The following is a 24,750-nucleotide window of genomic DNA, read 5'->3' as shown; positions in this document are numbered from 1 at the left end:
GGATGGGGAGGAACTACCCTGTGTGTGTGTGTGTGTGTGTGTTTTTTCACTCTCGTACCATGCACACGGCTAGTGGCCTCAACCCCTCCCTACTCCATTATTCATAGCGGTGCATCCGCCTCGGGTGGATGGAGCGTTTTGACTGGAAGAAAAAAATAGCAGATCAAATTCAATCCTGACTTTAGGTTCAAATGACCTAAATGGGCATTTTTGCAAATTTGAAATATTTCAAAGTGAAAGAGAATTGAAGAGGGGGGAGGATGTGTCATGTGGCAGGTGCCTCCACCTAATTAAGACTTTCCGAGCTCGTCTCCCCTGCCAATCCCGCGTTATATTCTATATTCCATTTTAGAGATTAAAAATAGATCATTCTACTGTTATTAGACGTCCTGACTGAAGTGTTTTAAATTTGGCATTTCTATTTTTAAATTTAAATCAAATAATCCGTCATTTTCCCATTTTTACTTTCTGTTTCTAAACATAATATCCAATGAGACACGGACAACTCCGAAAACACAGTGGAGGAAAAATATGGTTCCAAATGGCTCTGACAACATCCTGTCCCCTTGAGCTGCAATCTATGTTTGACATATTACGACTAAAATAGATTGTGACATTCGAGGCAAAACAAATTAAAATTTAGTTTTGCGTTCTGCCATTTGATATAAAAAAAAAAAAAAAAAGTCTACACACCCCTGTTCAAGTGCCAGGTTTTTAGGAACATTTTTTCCCTCATCAATGTGAGCTATCACCCTTCCAACTCAATTTTGGAAGTGCCAGTAAAAATAAACAATTGAGGTGTTATTGCACAAATGTGCACACGATTTGGCCGTGTTCAGAATTAACCACTAATATTTAACCTCGTGTTAAATGGGAGTTAGTACACACCCGCCACAATTCAACATGCTTCTGTTCAAACCACAAATAGCATTCTGGTTTTCTAATAGGCTTTTTTCTGCCTTTTTATCTTTTGCTTTCTATACGAAAACGTCTGACAGACACCGACAGCTTTTTTTGGACTGTTTATAATTTTCTCCACCGTGCATCTGAAGAAAACCCCCGATTTCTTTTAGATGTCGTGGTCTGATTAAGCCAAGCACAATAACCCACTGACATGCATCCCGTAATTCGGTTACTTAACACAAAAGTCAGGGTTGAAGGGGTGCTGAAGAACATATTGTAAAGTGAGTATGGTTGAAAAGGCAAAATTTGTAATACAGCTCTTTTTTTTTTTTATTTTATGTTCAATGTGTACCTAATGAACCGTCTGAGTGTACAAATTGCTACATTTATTATCATGTGTTCGACTCCTCCTGTCCATCAACTGCAATGCAATATATTTGTGAATGATAAATAGTGTGGGTGGTACAGTGGACGGTTAGCATGTCCGCCTCACAGTTCAGAAGTGAGTAAGATTCCGGCTCCTGCCTTCCTGTGTGGCGTTTGCATGTTCTGCCCGTGCCTGTGTGGCTTTTCCCCGGGTACTCTGGTTTCCTCTCACATTCCAAAAACATGCATGGCAGATTAATTGAACACTCCATATTGTCCACGAGGTATGATTGTGAGTGCAAATCGTTGTCTATGTGTGCCCTGCGATTGGCTGGCAAACCAGATCAGGCCCGTGACCCTCGTCATTAGAAGCGGCTTGGATAATGGATGGGTGAAATTTAGGGAACACACACTACTGAATTGTCCAAAAAAAAAAAAAAAATCAATAGAATCTTCCAAGTTGGTCAGTAAAAAATAAATAAAAAATAAATCGGACTCCCCTGCGCAGCGTTTTTTGCTCGTGAGATGTCTACATTTACGACCCTCAAGTGAGTTCTCTCGTGTTGTTGCAGGCGCAGCTGTGCCACAGCAGCAGCCAGTCTCCCTGCTCCAGTCGACACTGGATAATAGCCATAAGTCCTACACTGCAATTGAATCAGAGCGGCCACAGCTGCTCTTATTACAGAGCAAAGAGGGAAGCAGGAATTAAGAGGGTGGAGGGGTGCCTTTTTTTTTTTCTTTTTTTTTTGACATGACATGCACTGAAAAACCTACAAGCATCTGAAATGAAGCAGCACCCGCTCACGCACGGCTCAAAGTCAAAGCCAAATCAAATGAGATGGAAAGCAAGATAGAGGTCACCTGACCTGTGGAACTGAAAGTGTAAAAAGGGAGAAACGAGCAAGCGAGAGTGGGGGGGAAAAAAAGGACAATAAAAAGCCTTTAGTGCCAGTCTGTGGGTTTTCAAACTAAAAAGGGTGTAACCATGCACTCCATCCTGGGTGTGGCACTTAAAAGTTGTTTGTGATTCTACCACCCGACCCAATGTTGTTTCTATCACGAGTGAAAACATTTGAGGGAGGTGAGGGGGTTAAAAATCTTTTTTTTTTTTTTTTTTTCCCAGACCACTGCATCTCCATGCACTGACAACAGAACTGCTTCCTCTTAGACTGCCAAAGCTCAAGGTGAACTTGAGCAACAGCTGCCCCTGACAAGTCGATCCACAACACAGCAAGAACCTGCCTGCTCACTGCTGAAGCCGAATAACATCAGTGAATTTAAGAGGAGCTTTTGAAATATTGAAACGCGGGATGATTAAAATTTCATGGTAAAACGGAAAAGGTTGTGTTAAAACAGGCCACGGGGGGGGATGGAGGTGTCTGGACTGTTGACATAGTTTTATTTATTGATTGGGCTTGACTCTCCTATTTCTTAATTGTGTTGCAATGCCAAAATAAAAAATAAAAAAATGTATCAACCTACTAATGCAATTTAAAACCCTCTCTTGTTGCCATCAGGACAAAGAAAGCCACATGATGTCTTATTAAGAGAGTAGTTTGACATAGTCAGGGGACGCAAAGTCGACAGGTGTTGCTCTTTCACCCCTTTTATCTCCCCTCCCTCTCTTCTGTCGCTGACAATTAGCACATGGCCATGACTTCATCCACTAATGCAATGAAGAAAGCAGGCAGGATAAGCATGATTGTGACTAAACGTTATAGACGGCAGCACCCTGCCTTTTTTTTTTCTTTAGGGCAGAATAACCTACACACCTTTTGATTAAATCAGCTGTTAGAAATGCTTGTTGTAAGCAATTGATTCATTACGTTCTTCCTTTTCATAGCATTGGCATCAAGAAGTCACCACTCAACACCCGTGGACAAAATCCGCAGCTCGCCTCTGCTTGCTTGTAGTATAGAGATAAGCAGCTGTCATTACCATGGCAACACCTGCATTCCATACTCCAAAGGCCTGTAATACTGATAGACCAGCCAGAACAGTTCTAATATTGGCTTTGATATTATCATGTCTTCCTAATGTGTCGTATTATATTATCTCCTTTAGATAATGGAAGTGACTCCTTTGTAAGAGGCATCCCAGCAAGTGACCGATAAAACTTCGATAGCGTATTTGCTATCCGGTTTAATTTCCTCCAGTCCAATTGGGGGAAACAAAGCCGAATGAATTAAATTCTATTTGTGGCCACAGGCTTGGCTGCTGCGGCAGTTTTATTCATTCAGCCTGCCCGTGCGCATTTAGGTGACGGACGCACAGGTTGAGAGAAAGCGAGTGGGGATGGAGAGCAGACTCTCGAGAGGGAAAGGTGAGTGGAGGGGGAAGCAAGAAGCAAGAAAAAAAAAAAAAAAGACAGTCCATCTATTGGTGTGTGTATAGCTGCGAATTGATTTTCAATGGCACTGGCGGAGCGCGTGTATCCGGGAGCATTGTGCAATGAGTGTGAGATTGTAAACCCCCCCCTCACACCCCTCACAAAAGGCGGCAGGGTCACCCAAGGTCTTGGTTTATTAGTGATTTGTATTCAAGTTGGAATATGGTCAGAGATGAAGGCTTGGAATATTATGAATTCTAAATGAAACGGCGGTCCTCTTGTCACGTTTCACTGTAACAAAAGGTCAGCTCGGCTGAATCAATATCGGACATCTTGCGTCCTAATGAATGTATCTGATGAGATCTTATTTCTGCCCACTCAGCACTCCTCAGCTCAGCCATGTGGGTAAAAAAAAAAAAAAGAAGGAAAAATCGTCAGTGGGTTTTCGAGGTTATTTGTACTTTTTCAAGTCTTATCGACCGCTTGCGAGTCACAAGAAATTGTCGCGAGGAGAATTGATCATCTGCTGGAAATAATGTGGTGAATAAACACGGCTTTTATCACGTTGACAATGAAGTTATACTTAAATTATTCATGTAGATTGATTTCGATAGTTCTACTGTTACCGAGACAAAAAATAAATCATTTGTATTCATTTCCTTTTAGTGTTAGTTAGTGAGTCTTTGCCGCCCTCTAGTGGACACAAATTGATTTTCTCCTGCTTGAGGGTTGTCAAAGGGTCAGAGTCAATAATTCACAATTTGTATTCTACCTTTTGCACCTTGATCAACCGCTTAGCGCTGACTCAAGCAGCAAATTTTTGAAGCGGCACAAATACCTCGGCCACGTTACAAGCTGGCGTCAAGAATTGATAACAGCGTCCGAGACCACTAGTGGCGTCAAATCTGTATTGTCCCAACTGATCTGTATTTAGATTACTGTCTCCACTCGCACCACATGCACTGAAGTGGCTTCCTTCATTTGCAGTGCTTCCACCAGCTTCTTTTTGTCTGTCCTGCAATTATTAAGGCAGTCTTCACACAAGTCGCACGCATGAGCTAGGTACAACTTCCTCGGGATTTCAGCTTTCTCATCTCGGGGCGGAGGAAAGGGATTTCTGTCCATGTTGATTTTTGTCAGTTTTTGGAGGTTTGCGAGGCACTTGGGCACCGAAGAAAATTTGTTGTCCGAGAGGCCCATGTAGACGAGCCCCTTCAAGTTACCAATGGCTGTGGGGAGTATTTGAAGACGGTTGAGGCCCAAGTAGAGCATCTGGAGGTTCTGCAGCAGGCCCAGCTCCTTGGGGACTTGCGTTAGACGGTTGTTGCACAAATTCAAAATGATCAGGTTCTTTAGGAGGCCGATGCTTGGGGTGATCTGCTCCAGCTGCGGGCAAAAACGGAAAGTTCTCACACCAGCAGTGATGATTGAGACTAGCAAGAACATTAAATTAAGAAATCATAAACTGAATGTTGTACTCACATAGTTGCTGTGCAGGTCCAAAACTTGGACGTTGGTGAACTCATAAATAAAATCAGGGAGGGTGATGATGAGGTTCCTGCTCAGGATCAGTTCATCGACCCGGTACAAGTTCTGGATGCTATCTGGCACTGCGTCCAACTCTTTGAAACTGAGATTGAGGCGCTGTCTGCCGTCCCGTATCAGCTGAATGCTATTCAGGGCCATGTTTGAGGTGAACAACTTGCTCCGTGGAAGGTTGCCTTTCTTTTTCTTGGGCATGATTCTGCAAGGTTAAGTAAGGCATGACAATGTTAACGTGTCAGCTTTGTGTGCCGTAAAATAAATCCTATTCATTTGAAGACTTGATATTTCAGTATACTTCAAATTATTTGTTAGGAACAGACGCAAAGAGGTTTCTTACCAGCATGGAGTTGGCCTTCGAATGTCCGAAAGTGGTCAGTGTCATCAACTCAGCTGCCAAGCTGCCTGACATGAATATCACCTTTAGTTATTGTGTGCCTGATTCACCTGAACGAATATTGCATTTGTTTTCTTGGGTTTCCTAGCAACTGTTGTAGTTTAAAACAATATGACACCTTTACTGGGAATATGCAGTTGCTGATTTGGAAAAGGATCGATTGTGTGTATTTACAGTGAATTGATTTATGCATTACATATTTTTTAATAACTTGCACTCACACGTGAAATCACGAGTCTTCTGCAAGGTTGTGTGGACGAAACAATTGTGATTCCTGCAGTTTCTTTGCCTGGCAGTGAGCAAATACAGTTAATTTATTAAGGGTGATGCAATGCCATGAGCGAATCAGAGCAAGTTTAAATCAGTTTATCTACATGCATGAAGTCGCAGTTACCGTCTTCGTAGTTAGTAGCCGACATAAATTGACCCACACATGTACTGTTCGCTTTTGAAATATTGTCTATGTGGCTAAAGCTAGCTAAAAATCGTACTTGCCACTGTCGCAGGCGAAGGAACGGACCCGGTTAACGCGAGAACCGCCGGTGACGTAGCGTTTTTCTATGTACTCATCCATTGTTTTTAAATCAGAGTCACCTTCGGTACTTTAGTTGTATGACGTCATATCGATCGCTTTCTCGAGATGTGTTCACGGAAACTAAGAAAAGTTGCCCAGTTTAAAACGGGGTGGAATGTAAAGAAGTAAAAATACAAATACTGAACTTAAGCAGATTTTGCAGGTATTTGCACTGAAGTGAGTATTTTTCTGACGTCTTACGTATTTTACGATCAAATGTTTGGACACAACGGATCCAAACTTTTGACTGGTAGTAGTTAAATCGGATTTTTTTTTTCATTTATAAGTAATTTGCCATCTATTTTGAATTGTTTTGCTCATGAAATTACACTATACATTACATTATAAAGCATTTACGTTGCACCTACCCATTAATTCGTAGTTGCTGTTTACTGTTCATCAATGTCCATTGCCCACTTCATGCAAAATACTGCTGGAAAAAACTGGGTGAACCTCTCTAAACATTAAAGTAATCCGAAATGTGTGAGATCGCTTATTCTCCTCTGTTATTGTAGTCCCAACCACCTCCATTTACTTATTGCGTTTTATGTAAAAATAAATAAATAAATATATAGGTAAATAAATGTGTTGCTGCCCACCTCTTTGTTTGAGATGCGGTTGTTTGTTTTAAAGTGCTTTACAAATCAAATCAAATCGTGTTTGAGGCGGGATGTTTTTCTCTGACGTTTTAATAGCTTTTGACGTCATTGTCATTTGGCGAGTAAAACGGTACATATCGCGTGACACGCACAGTGACACCATCCCACCGCCAGGTGGCACCACCAAGTCGCATTTCGTGCGCTCTTGACAGATATGGTTGTAGTTTATCCCCATACTACAGTACAAGTTAAATGTTTATTATGATGCATTTTTAAAATATCTACCGAATTTCCATCAGTTAATTCCCTATAACCATGATTAAAAACAAATATTAAATTCATAGGTCATTTCAATTTGTAAAAAAAAAAAGCTCTCCCTTTCTTTGGTATTTATTTTCATTGTATTCTTTAAATGTGTTTTTTTAAGATATTGCAAATGAATTTGTATCAACCAGTCAACCAATTTCCTACCTTTGATTTGTACGGTACAGCATTTGTTACAGCACTCAAGTAATGAGTTATGTTACTGTCCATGCATTTCTTTTTTAAATAACGTTAACCACAACAGTTGAACAAACTTTTAATGTAATACAATGAACAACAACAGGCATGCACAAAATAAAATGATAAATCTTATTCCTGAAACTTATCCCACACAGGATCAACATATGAATGAGTCCAAAAACGGCCACAAGACTTTTGTAACTCAGCAAACTATTGTTTTTATGCCTCTTGAGTCCAAACAAACAACTTAAGTGGGCAGAAGAATTACAGCCTGCTGGACATGTTTAGAAAAGTAGGCACCATGGGCGCAGACGTTCATGTGTTTGTCTAAGCTACGAAATGGTTGTGGCTTTTCCGCCCTCTAACCATATATGCCTGGTATGTTGTCTTTGCTTCAGTTGTGGCGGTTTGATCCATTTGGACGCGTGTTCGCGTTCCAGTCGCGAATGCTGACCATTGACGACAAAATATTTCGAAAGGAATGAAAGTGGAGCAGCCTCCTTTTGGCAGTTGTCAACGGCCTGCCTATGATAAATGTATACAAAAGATGGGCCAGTATTCCTAAACATTTTCAGTCATTTTACTTGAACATTTTTTTTTTCTTTTTTTTTTTTTACTTGGCTCAAGAAGGTGATTGTGCAAATGATGTCATTGATATTACAGAGTCAATCTGTTTCTCTTTAGTCTACTTGGACTAGAGTTCCATGGAAAAGCAGATCATAGCAATGGCAGACTAATAAATCTCTGTGGTGAAATGCTTCAACACTTCATGTGGGTCCATGGCTGCCAAGTGTGAGGGAACCACCCCCTTCCCCCCAAAAAAGACCTGACAGTTTATCTAAATGTTAATAGTATGTGTAATGCCTATAGAGATTTACTTCAAAAATAATTTGCATACTTTGCCAATATTGTGCCATATTAACTGTACATCATTAGGACGTCTCAGAACAAAACACCGTGTTCAAGTTACCACTGGGCCTTGCAAATCAACACTGCTGGAGTGTGGCATTTGTGAGCAAATTTGAGAAATGTTTAAAAAAAAAATGCCTGTAAAGATGTCTCCATTTTGAGCATATTTAAGAGTGAAAGAAAGCTATTAGAGCAGTCTTTGAATTAAATGTACTTCATATTTGGTGATTTTGTATCAATTCCAAGATATTATTCAAGTAAATATCTGTTAGAAGGGTCACAAAAAAATAGTAGTTGAAAAATGTGATTAATCGCAAATAATCATGGAATTTCTGTGATTAATTAGTTAAAAAAATCATCACTTGACAGCACAAGTTCAAATATTGCCAGGATGGCCGAGTGGTCTAAGGCGCCGCGTTTAGGACCCAGTCTCCCCTTGAGGCCTGGGTTCGAATCTCGAATTTCCCCATTGTGGGACTAATAAAGGGAATATTATTATTATTTGTTATGTAACGGTTTATACTGCAAAATAATTTGCCTTCTAGCGTTTTGCATTAAGTGCTAGCATTAAGACTTCCAAATGTCGTTGCCTAAAAATGCAATGTGTATTTGTCTTGATTTTATGTGAAGCAAGCAAACGTTTACTTCTCGAAATGAGCCCATCAGAGGAAGTAGCGTTATTCCCAGGGTTAAACATAATGGAATGTCCTCCACTGGACACTGTCGTCCACTATTTCCAAATTTAAATCCTGTATCTCATTCTTCCATCCTGTGATTTAGTCCTACGCTTTCATTATGTTCGTTTGTGTCTGCTCAAGCTGTGCATTTGTGCAACCACACAGGAAGTGATGAGCCATAATGGTTGTTGAGACATTCAGCGGTTTTGGTCCCTAACAATAGGTTTTGTTTTCCTCTTTTTAACCGGTGACATCGCTTGTTTATAAGTGAAGGGATGCGTGCGAAGTCTCCTTGATTTGTCCTCCGAATTGGTTACTCGATGTTTAAAATAAATGTAGGGCTTGGCGTTGCCTCATGCGGATGTGAGCATCAGCTTGTTCTGTTTTCTTAAATATTTCCGAGGTCCTACTGTCAGTGAACGCAACCTAATATTTATCTCCCCTCTCATTTCTTTACCGCCCGCCCACACGCCCTCATGCCAGCATGGAGAATAACTGAGGCGTTGCTAACAGTGACTAATACACTGTACACCAAACTACCTTTTCAAACGCAATATAGGATAATACTTTGATCCTCATGCAACGAAACTTACATCAATGCTTTGGTATGATGTGTTCTATATACTGCGGAATTTCCACGTTGCAAATGTGTCTTTTTATGCCGTTCCTGGCCGCAACCAGTTGGATTGCATCGAGACACAGCACCACTTTTAACCCAATTGCAGTCGGTTATTTGAGATTTGCCACACATGGGACTCATTTTCTTGTCAGGGGGGGGTTGCTATTAAATTATAGCATAAGAAGAAGAAGGTGCTATGAGATGGTGGAGCTAAAAGTGTTGACAGTTAAAACGGTAAAAAGCAATGTAGCGAATGGGAATGAGGATGGGGAATACGAGTCGGCTTGTGCCCTTTTGAGGCACCAGAATGTTTTTATAAAAAAATGCGAGGTGAGGAAATGGTGGAGCAGGAGAGTGAGTAGTTGACATTTTTCTTTTTAACTATACGCAGTGAGAACTTAATGCACACATTGCTTTATTGACTCTTCAACAACATACAATACAAAACAAACAAGGATAAGTAACTGAGGCCACAAATGCAAAAAAAAAATAAAAAAATACTGAGGTAATAAATCAAATAAGAAGTGTCATTTAATCTTTTCGACTTCTTATTGCACTTCCTCCCTGCTGGATGTTAAAAATAATACAAATGTATATGCTACAATCCATATGCAGTCCACAATCAAATTTTCAGGGTACATTGAAACTTCCGAATTGAATGAAAAAAAAAAAAATCAAACTACATGAACAAAAAAATGAGTATGACATATACTGACCGACTATTGGATTTAGAGGTCGGTGGAGGGCAGTAGGAGAGCAAACTGAGAAGCGGAGAGGCCCCAATCACACACATGGTCCTTGTTAGGGGATTCCCATTACGGGCATTGCGGTTTGGAAGAAACTTCACATTTCACAGTTTTAAAACGACATTTTGCAAACAAAAGGTTGCTTCTCACAACTGGATGACATTTATTCATTCAGTCTTTTGTCGAAACAATACACACTAGCGACAGCTGAAAAAAAAAAAAAAAACAATGTTGGGAAGCTGGAATGCACACAAATGTCACCAGTATTCATAAATATACACTCATCTCTGGAAATGTCGTCCCATGAAGTCTGATTTGGACTCATTGCTCAAATCAAATTTTATACAGTGTAAGTCAACTATTCTGAAACGAGGCAAACCCCCACAAAAAAAATTATTTCATTGTTTGTTCCGTCGTTGTAAGCCAGAGAACACAAAGGCATCAGCTATTTGGAAATTGAGAATCAGCAAAATTGGAACACGCTCACATTAAAGATAATATTCAATAATAATGTAGATAATTGCTTGATGTATTAGTTTTCAGTTAAAAAAAAAAAATTCATCATGCATCCAGTTAGAAATTAAAAGTGTTTTTTTTTTTAAAAGGGGCCCAACTGCATCGATTGACACGATTCCGCTTGATGGTGCAAGCGGTGGGGGAGGAGAAGGAATGCGTTGCCTTTGCGTCTGGGTTTCAAATTCACAGTTGCTGCTTTTCCATGCCTCAATCCAAAGATTGATGTGGAAATAAGAGACCTTTGCACTTTTTTTTTAACGCTGCAAGAATATTGCTAGAGCGCTGATCACAAATCAGGTACAAAAAAAAAACCTTATTTGAAACGATCGTCATGGATTAAACACATGTTGCTGTTTGTTGCCAGATTTACACTATTATCCTTTTTTATACGTAGTTGAACGCACACGTAGCTGCAGGCCTGTGTCAAGTGTGTGCGTGTCGCTGTTAAATTGGGCTGTTAAAACACAAGATGAAAGCGTCTGACAAAGTTGACAGTGCGAGGGTTGCAGTCTAAGGGCCAATCGCAACTTTAATATCAACTGTCTTGACTTGTGGTGAGTGTAAATTGCAGTGTGACACTTAAAAAAAAAAAACAGACGGTGCACAGATGTTGCGTGGCGAGATAAGGCTGGGGACACACTGGAAGCAAGTCACATGAATTACTTTTGGTCACATTCATGTTTGCGTTTATTGTGGCTGAGTTTTGCGCGATAAATTTGATTGAGAACAGCCTTTAGGTGTAACGGCATATCACAAACACTCTTTATGTTAATTTCAGACACAACTTTTGACTAGTTAATACCTGATGCACAGAACGGGGACACACACATAACGACGCATACCGATTCTCAGCTGTGTCTGAACACTTAAAGCTGAGTAATTATTCTTTGTTGTGACGCGTTAAGCGGGATTTTTCCACCCAATCAGAAAATGGTCGGTGTCAACAATTGTTAACGTGAAACCTGTTAAATACTTGCAAAGTCAACCGTGTTCGGCCAAGCCACAGTTTCCGTGATTGTGACGTAAAACAGAATGATAACAGCTCACACTGTTTCCAGATATCAAAACAAGAGAGGCAGCGTCTTTACTGTTTGCATAACTCGTCTCCCAAGTAATTTTACAAAATAAAGTGAGAGGGCGAATAGTTCACTCAGAGAGCTTCTTCTGTTTCTTCTTTGTTTTATTTTCCGTCAGGCTGAATGTCCTTTGGCACCACACTGCCTCTCGCAGGTAAGTCTTGGTAAGTGTCGGTGAAGATAAGAGATACTAATGAATGGGATTTGTAGAACGTCACCTTTGATATCTTAAGCCGGTTTTGTGGAATTGCCGTACGTATCGGATCAAGTCAGTCAATATGCTGCCTTATCGCAATGTAAACGTGACCATCTTTGCCTTTATATGCACAGTAAATTCAGATGGACAACGTTTGCTCTTCAAATGCGAACAACAAACTATAAATAAACAACCCTATTTACACGAGGCAAAATGAGGAGAAAGCCGTTCCTTTTCATAGCTGCTGTTCCCCAAAAAGTATCTGAGCGTACACCGTGCCGTTCCGCGACGACTTTGCTTCCGGGATCGGCTTCACCAGATCCAACTCTGCGTAGGTCAGATTCTCCTCCACTATCTTTGGCTGAGGATTTCAAGACAGAGTTCGGGAAGGGATTATAATGGAGAAGGAGACGATGGGCACAGACGTAAGCAATGGTATAAAAATAAGCAGAACAATTGCGATATTTTTGCCAATGATATCAATAGTAGCGCGATACAAGGATTGCACTGAAATCTAGATATTGGAAGAAAAAAAATGATACAACAATATCTATGCACATTAACTGGAGAAAGATCCCAGCTAGCACAGCAAGCACACAAAAAAAATAGATGATTTACAAATGTGTTTTATTGTATTATTAATTTTTTTTAAAATCCCCTTTGGCTTTGTATAATAAAAACGCAAGTGAAAACAAATGAAAGTGATTAGTGGACAGTTCTCCAGTCATTTGGCATCAATAATAAAATTGTGAAGATCAGCAGAAGAGAACGTTGTTAAAAATGTGATTTGTACTCACCAAAATAACTTTCCTTGGTTGTGGTTTTAAAAGTTTGGGCTTCCTAGCTTTGTCTCCAATGGGAACTGCCAGGGGTGAAACAAACGTTGGTGTTTTGTTTTTATTTTTTTCCGCCTCCCCTCCAGCAAATATGCCATGTGTTTAAAACAGTGACAACGTCAAAAAGAACAATAAGCTGCGCCACAAAAGAGCAACAATCAGCATTCTCTGGTCTGAAAAACGCAGCCGCAAAACTTCAACTATTGCAGAGCTATCATCATTCATATTTGAGTTGTCTAGCAACATTCCGAATGTGGGGAAAGAGCAACACAAGAATAGATTGGATCCAATTGGCATTCCAGCGACTAATTACCGAGTGCAACCAAGATGTGATTTGCTTAGATTTAGAATGTTAGTTTGAGTAGATAATGCCGTTAAAAATGCAGAATGTTTGTTAACCGAGGCAGAACACACTAACTACTTTTATTGAAAAAAAAAAATTCCACTCATATTCATGATTTTTTTTTCCAACAAACTAAAAGGAACTGGAACAAATGAAGATACATGACAATAAAGGTAAGGGAATTTGCTACCTTTTGCTGGTATCTCTGGTGGTATTTCATCTTGGTAATCTCTGCTCCTTTTCTTTCTGCATCGCCTCTCCTTCTTAGGCAAGGCAGGAGACACACTGACCACACTGGTGACGGTTTCTCCTGAGCTAAAGTGGAGGAAAAAAATAAATATTCACTCAATATTGTACCACATTGTGTCCACATGAACCAAATTCAACTGTACCGAATGGCGGCTTTCCATTTCTAAGGTTTTTATCGTGTTCAGGGTCATGGCCGCTGGGGCTTATCCCAATGGGATGAAAACAAGGTTGCATCCTACACTGGTCGCCAATCAATCACTTGGCATAAAACACGCCCGTTGGAATAGCCTGATTCAATTGAAACACGGTTGTCTGCCGATTAAGTCATTCACTGCCATTGACGGGTATAGAAGCCAAAAATCACATTCTATTAGTAACTCTTACCTATTCCTGGAGCTCTTGACCAAGTGGTAATTGTCTACAAAGAAAGTAAAGAGGCAAAAGTCCGGTTAATGGGCAACCAGTTGAAAAATCATGCAAACAGAAACGGAAAGCGACATAGTGAGAGATGTCTTCTCTGTCTGCTAACCTTTTAACCGCCGCTTCCTCTGTATACACTGGCAGGTTACCGTCACTGTGAACATGCACATGCACAGCAGGCCCACGGAGCAAATCAGTACAGCGCAAAGGTAAACATCTGAAAGACAAACATTAAATAAAAAAAAGGAAGTTTAAAAAAAAAAAAAAAAGAGGATGTTGGAGGTTTCATTTTTGGTTGGGCTATTTTTGACACGTGCACACGCACACACTTTTTAAATACAATAAGTTACCTTCAAGCAAGCTCCACAGGCCGTCTTTGGCCTCGGTGGCCGGAAACACATGTACTGCGTGGAAGGGAAGAAAAAAAAAACCATGTAAAGTCTATAGTCATCACTGTGGCTTCCTTTCTGCCAGACTCAATTTTTTGTTTAAACAAAGCTCAGTGTAGCACGACAACTGCTTGTGGTTTCAGCTTCATATGAGATTGGTATGACACAGAAAGGTGTGGACTGCTCATAAACCGTGACCCTTTAAAAATGTCCAACCTTGAATATCCTTAAAGATAGGTTTAGATTATTGTCCAGTATCATTTGAAGACGACATCAAATGTAGACTAATATTGAGTTTAAAAAAAAAATTTTTTCCTGCATTTTGATGTCAACTCATTTACTGCCATTGACGGCTAAAGTCGTCAAAGATCCGTTTTTTTCTTACTCGGCTGGTGGTGAATGAGTTAATCAAGGTGTAACCTGACCTCAATGTTGGCCATCCGGTGGACTTTGTGAGTTAAATTAGAAATCCAAAGAAACAGTCCCAGTCTTATTCTTAATATAAAGAGCGTCAACCAGCGCTGCTTATTCTGAAGTTCCGTTGCATTGCCACGTCAGCGCAAAAATGCTGAATCAGTTATTATATCAACTTTTCATCCACATACACAAACGAAAAGCAGTGCAGCCGAGAGAAATGCCGTTTGACAACGTCATTCGCAGATTCCGAGGGTCGCTATTCTTGACGACGCCACTGCCTATGACAGCGTTATCCAATCTACTTTCAAAGTGACATCACTTTCACAATTTACACCTCATCACAATGAGATGATCTCATGAAGCATTACAAACAAATAGCGAATGATGCCATAGGGTTACATTAAAGCTGCTGCAGCAGCACTCGGCGCCGCGCGCTCTGTTGTGGACCGGCTTGGTCACGACACCTGGAAACAAAATGCCGCTACTGACAAAAGTTGTACTTTGACCTCCAAACTGGCCACATTTCTGGAAAAGCATCATGATAAGGTCCAAAGTACTGCAGAATCTGCGTGAGAAATACACGTTTCACCACCAACTGTTTTGTAAACAGGCGTTTTATCGACCAGTTCCTTGAACGCAAGGTAAGCAAATACAAACGACAACTCAATGTGGTATTGGAACGTGATGTCAGTCTTTGATGTCATCATATGCGTGGCTTTGGTGTGGCGTCCGTGCTCCGGTTTCGTTGCGAAGATTCCTGGATGCACAGAGCCTCATAATGATGACGCTATGCTAACTGCTACGTTAAATGTTTTGTCTGACCGCTAATTCGATTGGGCTCGAGTTTTCTAAGCATGGACAAGAGCAAGCTCACCAAGCGAGAGAGTGTAAATTTGATTCAAAAGGTTGTGTAGCCTACTGTAAGGTTACTAGTCCCAACCTATGATTTTCGTCAGAGCTCGACCAGTGACTCTGAAAAGACTGTTTGCCTTTTAAACATTCTCCAACTGATGCGTTGATTGTTTGTTTTTTTTTTAGACAAAATGGAAGTACAAGGCGACGGACAACACAACGGTCCAATTCGTAAGTATTTAGCGTTGAAACTGTTGCGCGTTGTGCTGGTTTTTAAATATGACCATATCGTGTTTCAACTATATCATAGGCCGCCGTTTCCGACGAAGGTTAGGACGAGGAGCGCCAAATGTGGGAGCCCTCAGGGTCAATGTTTGCGTCTCCAACCAGGAGATCACTATTTCCTTTCAGGTGGTCCCAAGGCCAACTGGAGACGCTGACAATGAAAACAATGCCAATGATGCCAATCCAGAAAGTGACGGGAACAGTGAAGCCGTTGATCCTCATCCTAGTAGTGAAGACGACGGTAATGTTGAAAACAATGACAGTGATGCTAATATCGAAGAAAGTGACGGGAATAGCGAAGACGTTGAACATAATCGTAGCAGTGAAGAAAATGACGGCAATATCGAAAACAACGACAGTGATGCCAATAACCACGACGACAACGACGTCAATAATGAAGACAACGATGACATTAATGAGGACGCCGTCGCCAATGTCGAAGACGACGACGCTAATATCGAACACAATGACAGTGAAAGCAGCGCTGGACGCAACGACAGCGACGCCAGCGTCGAAGACGATAACAACGAGGCCAATGTCGAAGACAATAACGTTGACGCCAATGTCGAAAACGACAACGATCCCAATAATGAAGACAGTGAGGCGTCCACGGAAGATAGCGGCAGCGACGCAACTAGCCTTCAAAGTGACGATCGCACCAACGAAAATCCCGAATTCAACATTTTAATGGGGATCATGCCATTTCCACACGGAAATATCGCACAGAACATTTTCGTGGAATTCCATGGAACTAGTACAGACGGCTTTGTGAGCGACAATGAAAACAGCGACAGTCAAAGTTCGTTGGAATGAAGTATGGACGAGCTGGAATTGAAAATAAATGTATGCTTAACGAGATCCTGGGGTCAACATAAGCCTGGATCATTATTCGAAAGGCGTGAAGAAAAGAAGACATTTTTCTACAATGCAGGACCCCACCGAGTGAAGAACAACTACCTCTACTCTTTCGATTTTCTGTCAACCTGGATTCCCTGTGGCTCCATGCTGCCTCTCATGGTCAGACTTGCTACTACACCCGGCATCTCGTTTAAGGGGGAGGTGATTGTCTGTGGAGATATTTTTACGTGTGCGGTATGCCGTGGTCATCTTGAGTGGTCCCCGACATTTTTCCGCCGTGGACTGCTCAACAACCTATTTTATTCAAACCGGGAGTCGCTCGCCGTTTTTTTGTGACGAGCGGGTTTCGTAGCTTGTGCGTTTAATATTAGCGGCCCCGTTCAAAGTGTCCAATGGCCTGTTACCGGCTCGCGGCCCGGTGGTTGGGGACCACTGCAGTATACTATAAGCCAGGCGTGGGCAAACTACAGCCCGGGGGCCACAGGCGGACCATTAAACGTTTTAATCTGGCCCGCCACACTTGAAAAAAATTAAATGAATAAACCTTGTTAATGTTTTATTTTCTAAACACTCTGGTGTGTCAAACACAGATATTTTGTTGTCATGCTATTTTCATATATTTTTTTTAAATTAAATGTATTTTTTTTCTCTGATGAGGTGAGGTTACCAAAACACTCCATCCATCTGCTCCTGGTCCAGCCCCTCTGTCAAATTATAGAACCCATTGTGGCCCGCCAATCAAAAATTTGCCCACCACTGCAATAAGCAGAAAAAATAATAAATTTGTGGGAATTTTTCTTCATCAAATCTATCCACGAGTTGAAACAGCACTTATGATGCCCGGCAAGTTGTTTGGCAGTCCCTGTAATAATGGGCCCTTGATTTACAAGCGTTGGTGATTTTTCTGGGGATTAAAATTTTTGCAAGGAGTAACATTTAAGGATATGACATAATTGCTTGGGATTTATTTTGGAATTTAGTGTAAAGCTTCGTACACTGAAGCAACCATCAATCAGTACTGCGATGACGCCGCAATGCAACTGCTTCAATGCCCATTTTCGAATCTGTCCTCAATTTGAAAGCATTTCAAAAGACTACATTAGCCTAGAATGAACGAGTCAACCATCCGAACGAACAGAGATTTATTTATTTAACGCCGTGCCGTGGCTCTTTTTGGTGTCCCAACACTGGCGGCATCTGTACGCAGATGCGGACCTGTTGTGAATGTTGAGTCTGTGCATTCATCAGCCACTAATTCAACCACTGTTTTCTGGTATTCCAAATAACCGACCTTAACAAAACTCAGCCAAACAAACCAACACAAGCTTCTATTTATCCTTGTGTCATCCCTCTATGCCACTTCTCTTCATATATTTCTCATTCCTTTCATCTTTCCAGAACATGCCCTTTGAAATGAGAACGGAATACTTTGCAGAAACTGCCCTTGCTTAGTTGTACTCGCGTTACCAAGAAAAACGACACATTCTCAGTTTGTTGATGCCAAGCGGAGTCTCGGCTCTCTTTTACCGCCAGAGCCTGGCCACCTGATGTCATTGGACCCCAGGGATTCGATGAGGTCCCTGTCACAATTATACAGGCTAGTCCTCATTAGTCAAAAGCGTAATTGAGGCAAACATAGTCGTTTATTACTGCTATTAATTGAATTTGTTTGTTTTACTCCAAATTAGTTCATTAATTTAGTTACTGTACATGTATGACTGGTTGCTTGTTGCTTGGCAGAGAGCACACAACAAAAACATTTTTACAATGAAATTTGCGTTGAATCAATATAATGCAATTGTATGGTACCATCTGAAAATATTAAAGGGGACGTCAAACCCAAAATTTGTTTCTACTGTTTTTCAAAGCTGAGCCATGTTTGGTCGTTAGCCGAGCCCTGAGCTACTGGGATGTCATTTTCAGTCAACATTAGTGACAAAATGGCCGCCCCGTGCGATGGTTAAAAATGGGTTGATTTTATTGCTTAACTCCTATTCAGCAAACACAATATTAAGCAGAATCATGTTTCCATTAGTGGGCCTGCATAGATCATATTGTAAGGATTTTTTTTTTTACTTTGACTTCCCCTATTAGTCAACATGGACTTCCTGTTTTTTTATTTATTTTTTTTTTTTATTTTACAGACGAAATACTGCTCTGTATTAAATAGGAAATATTTATGAAAAAGAAAACCGTACCACAATGTAATCCACTCCCCCATTCATGCCGAGTGGCTTCCCCTTCGCACAACAATTTTACTGTCCCATTTCTGCAAAGTCTGTCCGCACTCTCTCTGTTCTACATTGAGAGGAAACTCTTTAACGCGGCCAACGACAACATCAGGTCTGCGTGTCGGCCCGACCCAGACTTGGCCCGGGGACGCCGGCACCCGAAAAGTCACAGCCCATAGAATCACACATCAATGGGAAAATGTGGTGACTGAGTAACATGTCGTGTTTTTGCAGGCAAGAAATATGAAAGGGAAGGGAAAGTGACACTTTTTGTCTTTGCTCCGCGAATGAAAGGAAAATATGGGGTACGCTTCCATCGCATTTGCAAAATCATGCTTGGAAAACTACAACCGTTAAACTCTTTGAGTCCCTTATTCAATTACCTCTTTGGGTCCCGAATTGAGTCTTGTTAGTTTTTTGGCGTTTTTCATTCGGGAGCTTAATTGACTCCTAATGCCATTTTATGCCCACAATTTTGAGACTTGTGTTCAGCCTTGTCAGAACAAAATGTTGAACAGATGAAGAGTTGGCATGCGAGCCAATGCCACTTTTTCTTTTTAATAAAAGCGAAAAGGCTTCTGCGCCGCATGTGTCATCCGTTCCGCTCTGTGAGTCAGCAAACGCACCACGAAAACCTCACGCTGCCTCTGGTCGTACTTCATGTTGAGCAAACTGCCGCCGATGATCCTTTTATATATCCAGGTTGGATCGCAGCCAGTCACATTTCTCGCTCCAAATCGAAAGCAGCGAGATGCTTTTTGCTTGCGAGAAACACCGAGAAACATTTATTCTAACCTACTGTTGCGTTGGAATGATTTTCAGATGTTTTGCAGCGCTGGTTAAAGACGGCGTTCGGCACATGGTCAATGTCATCTTTAGCGCTTTTTACTAATGGAGACAGATTTTAACACGGCGCAGAAATGTCCCGTCGTAAAAACCTCAAACAGCTTCATCACATCTGGGAGCTCTTTAGGAACATCTGCATTGCCGTAGAACATCCCCGTGGATCGACCTGTGTCAAAAATGCGGTTCAAACTAATATCAAAACATTTGCCGGCGCTTCTGTTGCAGTGACTGGAATAGCTGGCGAAGTCTCCGCCCCCCCGTTGTCGCCAATGCAGAAGTGAATGCAGTGAGGTCAGCAAGAAATCAAAAAGTTCCCAACCAATTTTAAATTGGGAACTTAAATATTAAAAAAAAGCTTGACCGCTCACCTCTGAGTTCAGTTGTCGCCGTGGAATTGGACGCGGCCTTCCAGCGATCTTGCTGCTTTTTGAATTCCTGAACCCGACATATGTAGAGCCCTCGGTCCCGCTCGGACACGTTCAAGATCAACAAGTCAAAAATCTTGCCCTGCTTGACCACCGTTAGCTTCATCTTGGGCCACGAGAAGCTCTTAGTGTAGTTTCCATAGAAACGGGCCTTTCTCATGTTGACCCGGGCAATGAGGAGCTCGTCCTCCGGCCCGTCGGAGCCCGCCGGCAAGAAGGTCCATTTCACCACGGGTAATGCGGTATTGCGACGTCGCTGGGACACGACGCATGAGAGCGTGACGTTTTGGCCTTCCTGGGCCACCGTGAAGGGGGACGGCGTGATGGTAACGTTGATGGCGGAACACAAATCTGGCGAAAGAAAACATTTTTGGAAAATGATTGTTGGTGAAAATAGCAAAATTAGCAATGATTGTCAGCACCTTTAAGTACGTTTGTAGTTGCTCAAAGATGCCACAAGAGGGTGGCAACGTACATATGTCTGAATGAAGCTCCTCAACTCACTGCAAATTGTTTCTTTGGAACCAAAATGACACCGAAACAATACTGCTGAGTTTTTCAATGAATAATACGTCGGCTACGTTCCCATCAAATCTGCCGATAATAAAAGTTGTGAATTTGCGACGGGCTTGCTGGACTGTGCAGCTGAATAAAGATTAGGCAGGACGAGGGTCCGACCAAAATGAATTTTCTGAGGCCGATTCAGATATTTGGCAGGATAAAATTAATTAAACAATGTATAATAAATGCAATAACCCAAATAATAAATTTATGAACTACAGGCAGAACATTGATTAACATAACAGAGAAAAATTTGCAAAAATCTAATGATTTTTGTCTCACATTGCAATATGCTAATGTGTGAAAAAAGTCCTGATTTTTTTTTTTTTTTGCCGATTTTATGAGCTAATATCTACCAAATAATTAGCTGGGCCCTGGACATAAAAATGTGAACATCTACTCTGATCAGCCACAATACTAAGAGCCTCTCCTGAGCAACCAATTGAGATAGCTTTTGTCAGAATTAAACTACAAGTTTATTATTTTAGTTGCGTTGATCTGTACTGCATTACCGACGTGTTTTTATATCGTGGCTTATGATGCAGATGATGAACGCACATAAAATCTTTTATCGACATTCATTGCAAGTTTTAACGAGAAATGATGTCAAGGTAAAACTGCATGTTCAGTTTGGCCCGGCCGATCATTGCACCCTCAACAACAACAACAAAAAATAGCGCTCATCATAAATGACTTCATCAACTGTTTGAAATGATTCACACCTCTCCCATTCACCTTCAACGCATCCTTTCTAAAAATCGTTCCTACCTCCAAACAGAGCTTGAACCAGTAGAGCAAAGACCACAGAGGAGAGCATTTTCCACGACTGCAGCCTCCATAAAACCTGAAGTTCAATGAATCGGAGCAAAAGGAGCCCAAAACTTCCTCCGCCTCCTTTTCCTCGTCTTCCCCCCACTTTTTCTCCTCCAACAGAGAAGTGTAATCTGAAACACTGCACTCTGCACAGAACCTCCCCAAGCCCTCCCCTCTACTGTCTCAAAGACATTGAGAGAACATTTGGCAGCCCCCCCCCCCCACACACACACACACACACACACACACACACTTGCATTGTTTGCATCTGGCAAACGAGAGGGAAACGTGAGTTCCTGTGTAGGATGGCGGGCGGCGAGGAGTGTGCGGTGGGGTTTGACGCCGACAAAATCACACTTCCAGCTGTGGAGAGCGGTCGGCGCAGACCTCATTCAGGGCTTTTATTTTGGACGGGGTGGGGGGGGGCGGCGGCAATGGGGTGAATGAGTCCGTGCTTGCGTGTGGCCCTTGGTGAGGTTGAGAAATAAGTTGGCTCCATCGGTGGTCACCAACATGGTGCCTACGGGCACCAGGGTGATCCCAAGGACCGCATGAGTTTGGCGGGACTGTTAAAAATAGCTTGAATAGCTCACCAGTGATGGGACATTGTGATTTCCGGGGATTGTTGTAGAAGTCATTATTGAAAATAAAAATACAAAAATATAAAATAGCATTTTATCTTGCTTCCTACCTTGTTGGTAATCAATAATATTTAATAGAAGACAAAATTATTATTATAGATCTTTTGCAGGCTTTCTCTTATTGCAACGGAACAACTTTTCATCAAAGCACTACTTATGTACGTCTCATGCCCTCAGCTCAATTTAGTTCCTTGGCTGTAAGATGCCGCAAGATGATGACAAAGCACTACTTTTGTCTAAATGAGTCTCCTCAACTCAGCTCAGTTATTAGCTCCTTGTCATCAAATTACCTCCAAATGATGTCAAAGCACTACCTTTGTCTAAATGAGGCTCCTCAAATCATCTCAATTTAGCTCATCGGCATTGAAATCCCTCAAGATGGCAGCAAAAACGCTACTTTTGTCTAAATGAGGCTACTCAACTGACTTTAACATCGTCCGATTGGCACCAAAATGCCTCAAGATGATGTCAAAGCACTATTTTTTGTCTAAATGAAGCTCGTGAACTCAGCTCAACTTAGCTCATTGCGACTGAGATGCCCCAAGATGGCAACAAAGCGCTACTTTTGTCTAAATGAGGCTACTCAACTGACTTTAACATCGTCCGATTGGCACCAAAATGCCTCAAGATGATGTCAAAGCATTACGTCAAAATCAAGCTCCTCAACTCACGTCAACCTAAATCCGTCATACCAGTAAAAAGGCTGGACACATTTTCGCGTAGTAGAAAAGATAAACAGCCTTCTTGGCACAATTGCTGTAAAAATGTATTTCCTGCTGGGAAACTGTTATGTGCTTCAAACGCTCATTTCACAGTGATGTAAAACTGCAACCTGCGCTTTTTAATATTTTATGCAACTGAATTTGGAGACAGATTAAAAACATCACTCAGTATGGTGCAGCGCAGTTCCACACCACTGCAAAAAATAGTAAACATGTTGGATGATAACACTTGTGACATTTAGAACTATAATTTATTGCCACGGTTTATTGCATATTTAAATCAAATCAGGGGAAAAAATGCGTTTGGCTAGGACATGAAATCAGTGTAATTTTTAACAAAACTAATGGAAGCTTCAATACAGAGCAGTCTTTGTAAAGGTTGTCCATGTATAATGCTGCCCCCTTGTGGCAGAATTTTTTTAAGGTCCTCAGTAGTTCCAACTAATGAGGCTGCAGTGTGCGTCTATAGAGCAGCAGGACAGCAAGACCTACACATTTATCTTTGGGATCTTCATTTGCGGGTTCATTTGGATTCCGTTTTCAAATGCCTTCTTCTAATCCGAATAAAAGCAGTATGTTCTTCAGACGTATGGAGAAATAATTCAATAATGTCATTTATCATTAGGATTATTTTTAAATCAAGAAACGATTAAGAGTGATCTAATCGAGAAAAACGTGAGCAAATAACAGGCCGCCCCTGTTGCCCTTTTGGTTCACATCATCCCGGTTGACCTTTCGCATCACGTTTCATTGCCGATTGGTGGAGGCGAGCGACACGTGATATTGTGGTTGAAAGTTGAAAGTAAATATGTGGAAAGCGTCAGTATGCTAAGTAACTAACTTGTAGGGATTATTATAGCTTCTTATCACATTTCATGAATGGAATCTAAGACAAGATGGGCAAAGCGTCTAAAGCGGAATATTGATCAAACACTAAATGTTGCTAACACGGCCGTAAGACATCATGATGACATGATCATAATCCATCTGTTCTTAATACTGCCATAACTGTACAGTGGCATTGCTCAAAACTTCCAAGTCTCAAAATTATAAAGGCCTAACACAGACAAAAAAAAAAAAAAGAATTCCCGTATAAACCAAGGAAATTCAAATGAAGGTGGTCATGTGACTGACCCAGTTTCCCTTTGACATCCACGCCACCGCCTCCACCGCCCATCACGCTCGTGAAAAGTGTCTCTGCAACAAATTGAAATCAGATTCACAAAACCGGTCGCGCATGTAGACAGGCAGGACATTCAGCGCACGATGTTGCTTACGCCCGATTAGGATTGCTTTCAAGATTCTGCACGTAGTTCAAAATTTCATGATAAAATATGAATGTATTTGTCGGCATGGGCACGGGCGAGGACACGCTCAGAGGACAACACGGGTCAACAGCAGTTCATGTGCTTATTTTAGACGTTGCATGACATGTAGCTGTTGTTGTAAACAGCCGTGCAAGTGTCAGCCCTCGATTAATTACGGTCTGACCCGACGCCTTCTTATATCAATTTATCAATTGTACAGCCTGGCAAACACGAAAAAACTTTTTGAGTATTGCTGATTTAATGATCAGATAATATTGCACAAGAATTTTTTTTTTTTAGACTTTATATTGTTGACTTATTACCATATATAATACTAACACCATGAGTGTTAATCTAAAATCAGTTATTTTTATATTAGACAAAAGAGTACAGCGTCTCCATTATTAATTGTCCACTCTCACACCAACAAAGGGTGTGCGTCAGAAAATTCCAGACTCTATGCTTCATTAATGTCAAGAAACGCTTTGAAAAATAATATTTCAGTAGATCCGTTGCATTTTCCAAATGGGACTAATAGTCACGCAGCAGTCGACCGCAGTGAACCGCGCGGCCGCCCCCCTTTGACTCACGTGTTGCGTGCC

The 24,750-nt window shown here is 41.3% G+C and overlaps 2 protein-coding genes across 11 annotated transcripts; both read right to left on the bottom strand.

Annotated features, from left to right (window-relative positions):
• Positions 1 to 3,818: 3,818 nt before the first annotated feature.
• lrrc18b (leucine rich repeat containing 18b) lies at positions 3,819 to 6,497 on the bottom strand. Of its 10 annotated transcripts, none has more exons than XM_088284806.1 (5): positions 6,480 to 6,497; positions 5,759 to 5,826; positions 5,481 to 5,541; positions 5,081 to 5,342; positions 3,819 to 4,984 (listed from the first exon to the last, which is right to left on the bottom strand). In XM_088284806.1, the coding sequence occupies exons 4-5, from the start codon at positions 5,336 to 5,338 to the stop codon at positions 4,529 to 4,531; spliced, it is 714 nt and encodes a 237-aa protein (XP_088140932.1). In that variant the 5' UTR covers positions 5,339 to 5,342; positions 5,481 to 5,541; positions 5,759 to 5,826; positions 6,480 to 6,497; the 3' UTR covers positions 3,819 to 4,528. The 10 variants fall into 10 exon arrangements, with proteins under 10 accessions (XP_088140932.1, XP_088140930.1, XP_088140927.1 ...); XM_088284804.1 differs by lacking the exon at positions 6,480 to 6,497 and adding an exon at positions 6,132 to 6,175; XM_088284801.1 differs by lacking the exon at positions 6,480 to 6,497 and adding an exon at positions 6,033 to 6,160 and having other exon boundaries at positions 5,481 to 5,545.
• Positions 6,498 to 11,632: 5,135 nt separating this feature from the next.
• vstm4b (V-set and transmembrane domain containing 4b) lies at positions 11,633 to 21,562 on the bottom strand. Its single transcript, XM_088285309.1, has 8 exons — positions 21,434 to 21,562; positions 20,048 to 20,455; positions 14,152 to 14,205; positions 13,911 to 14,018; positions 13,766 to 13,799; positions 13,323 to 13,447; positions 12,751 to 12,815; positions 11,633 to 12,314 (listed from the first exon to the last, which is right to left on the bottom strand). The coding sequence occupies exons 1-8, from the start codon at positions 21,480 to 21,482 to the stop codon at positions 12,189 to 12,191; spliced, it is 969 nt and encodes a 322-aa protein (XP_088141435.1). The 5' UTR covers positions 21,483 to 21,562; the 3' UTR covers positions 11,633 to 12,188.
• Positions 21,563 to 24,750: the final 3,188 nt, after the last annotated feature.

Source organism: Idiotropiscis lumnitzeri, chromosome 20, assembly GCF_059441095.1.
Source record: "Idiotropiscis lumnitzeri isolate Australia: NSW breed Sydney's pygmy pipehorse chromosome 20, RoL_Ilum_1.0, whole genome shotgun sequence".
Lineage (NCBI taxonomy): Eukaryota > Metazoa > Chordata > Actinopteri > Syngnathiformes > Syngnathidae > Idiotropiscis > Idiotropiscis lumnitzeri.
This window is presented reverse-complemented; position numbering and strand designations above follow the sequence as displayed.

Bases quoted from the DNA above. Each gene is read 5' to 3' on its own strand.
- lrrc18b (XM_088284806.1), bottom strand. From the start codon at position 5,338: ATGCCCAAGAAAAAGAAAGGCAACCTTCCACGGAGCAAGTTGTTCACC. The intron at 4,985-5,080 runs GTGAGTACAACA...TTTTGCCCGCAG, and splicing joins TGGACCTGCACAGCAACTAT to CTGGAGCAGATCACCCCAAG.
- vstm4b (XM_088285309.1), bottom strand. From the start codon at position 21,482: ATGCTCTCCTCTGTGGTCTTTGCTCTACTGGTTCAAGCTCTGTTTGGA. The intron at 13,448-13,765 runs GTAAGAGTTACT...CCTCCACTTTAG, and splicing joins GTCAAGAGCTCCAGGAATAG to CTCAGGAGAAACCGTCACCA. The intron at 12,816-13,322 runs GTAGCAAATTCC...CACCCCTGGCAG, and splicing joins ACCAGAGATACCAGCAAAAG to TTCCCATTGGAGACAAAGCT.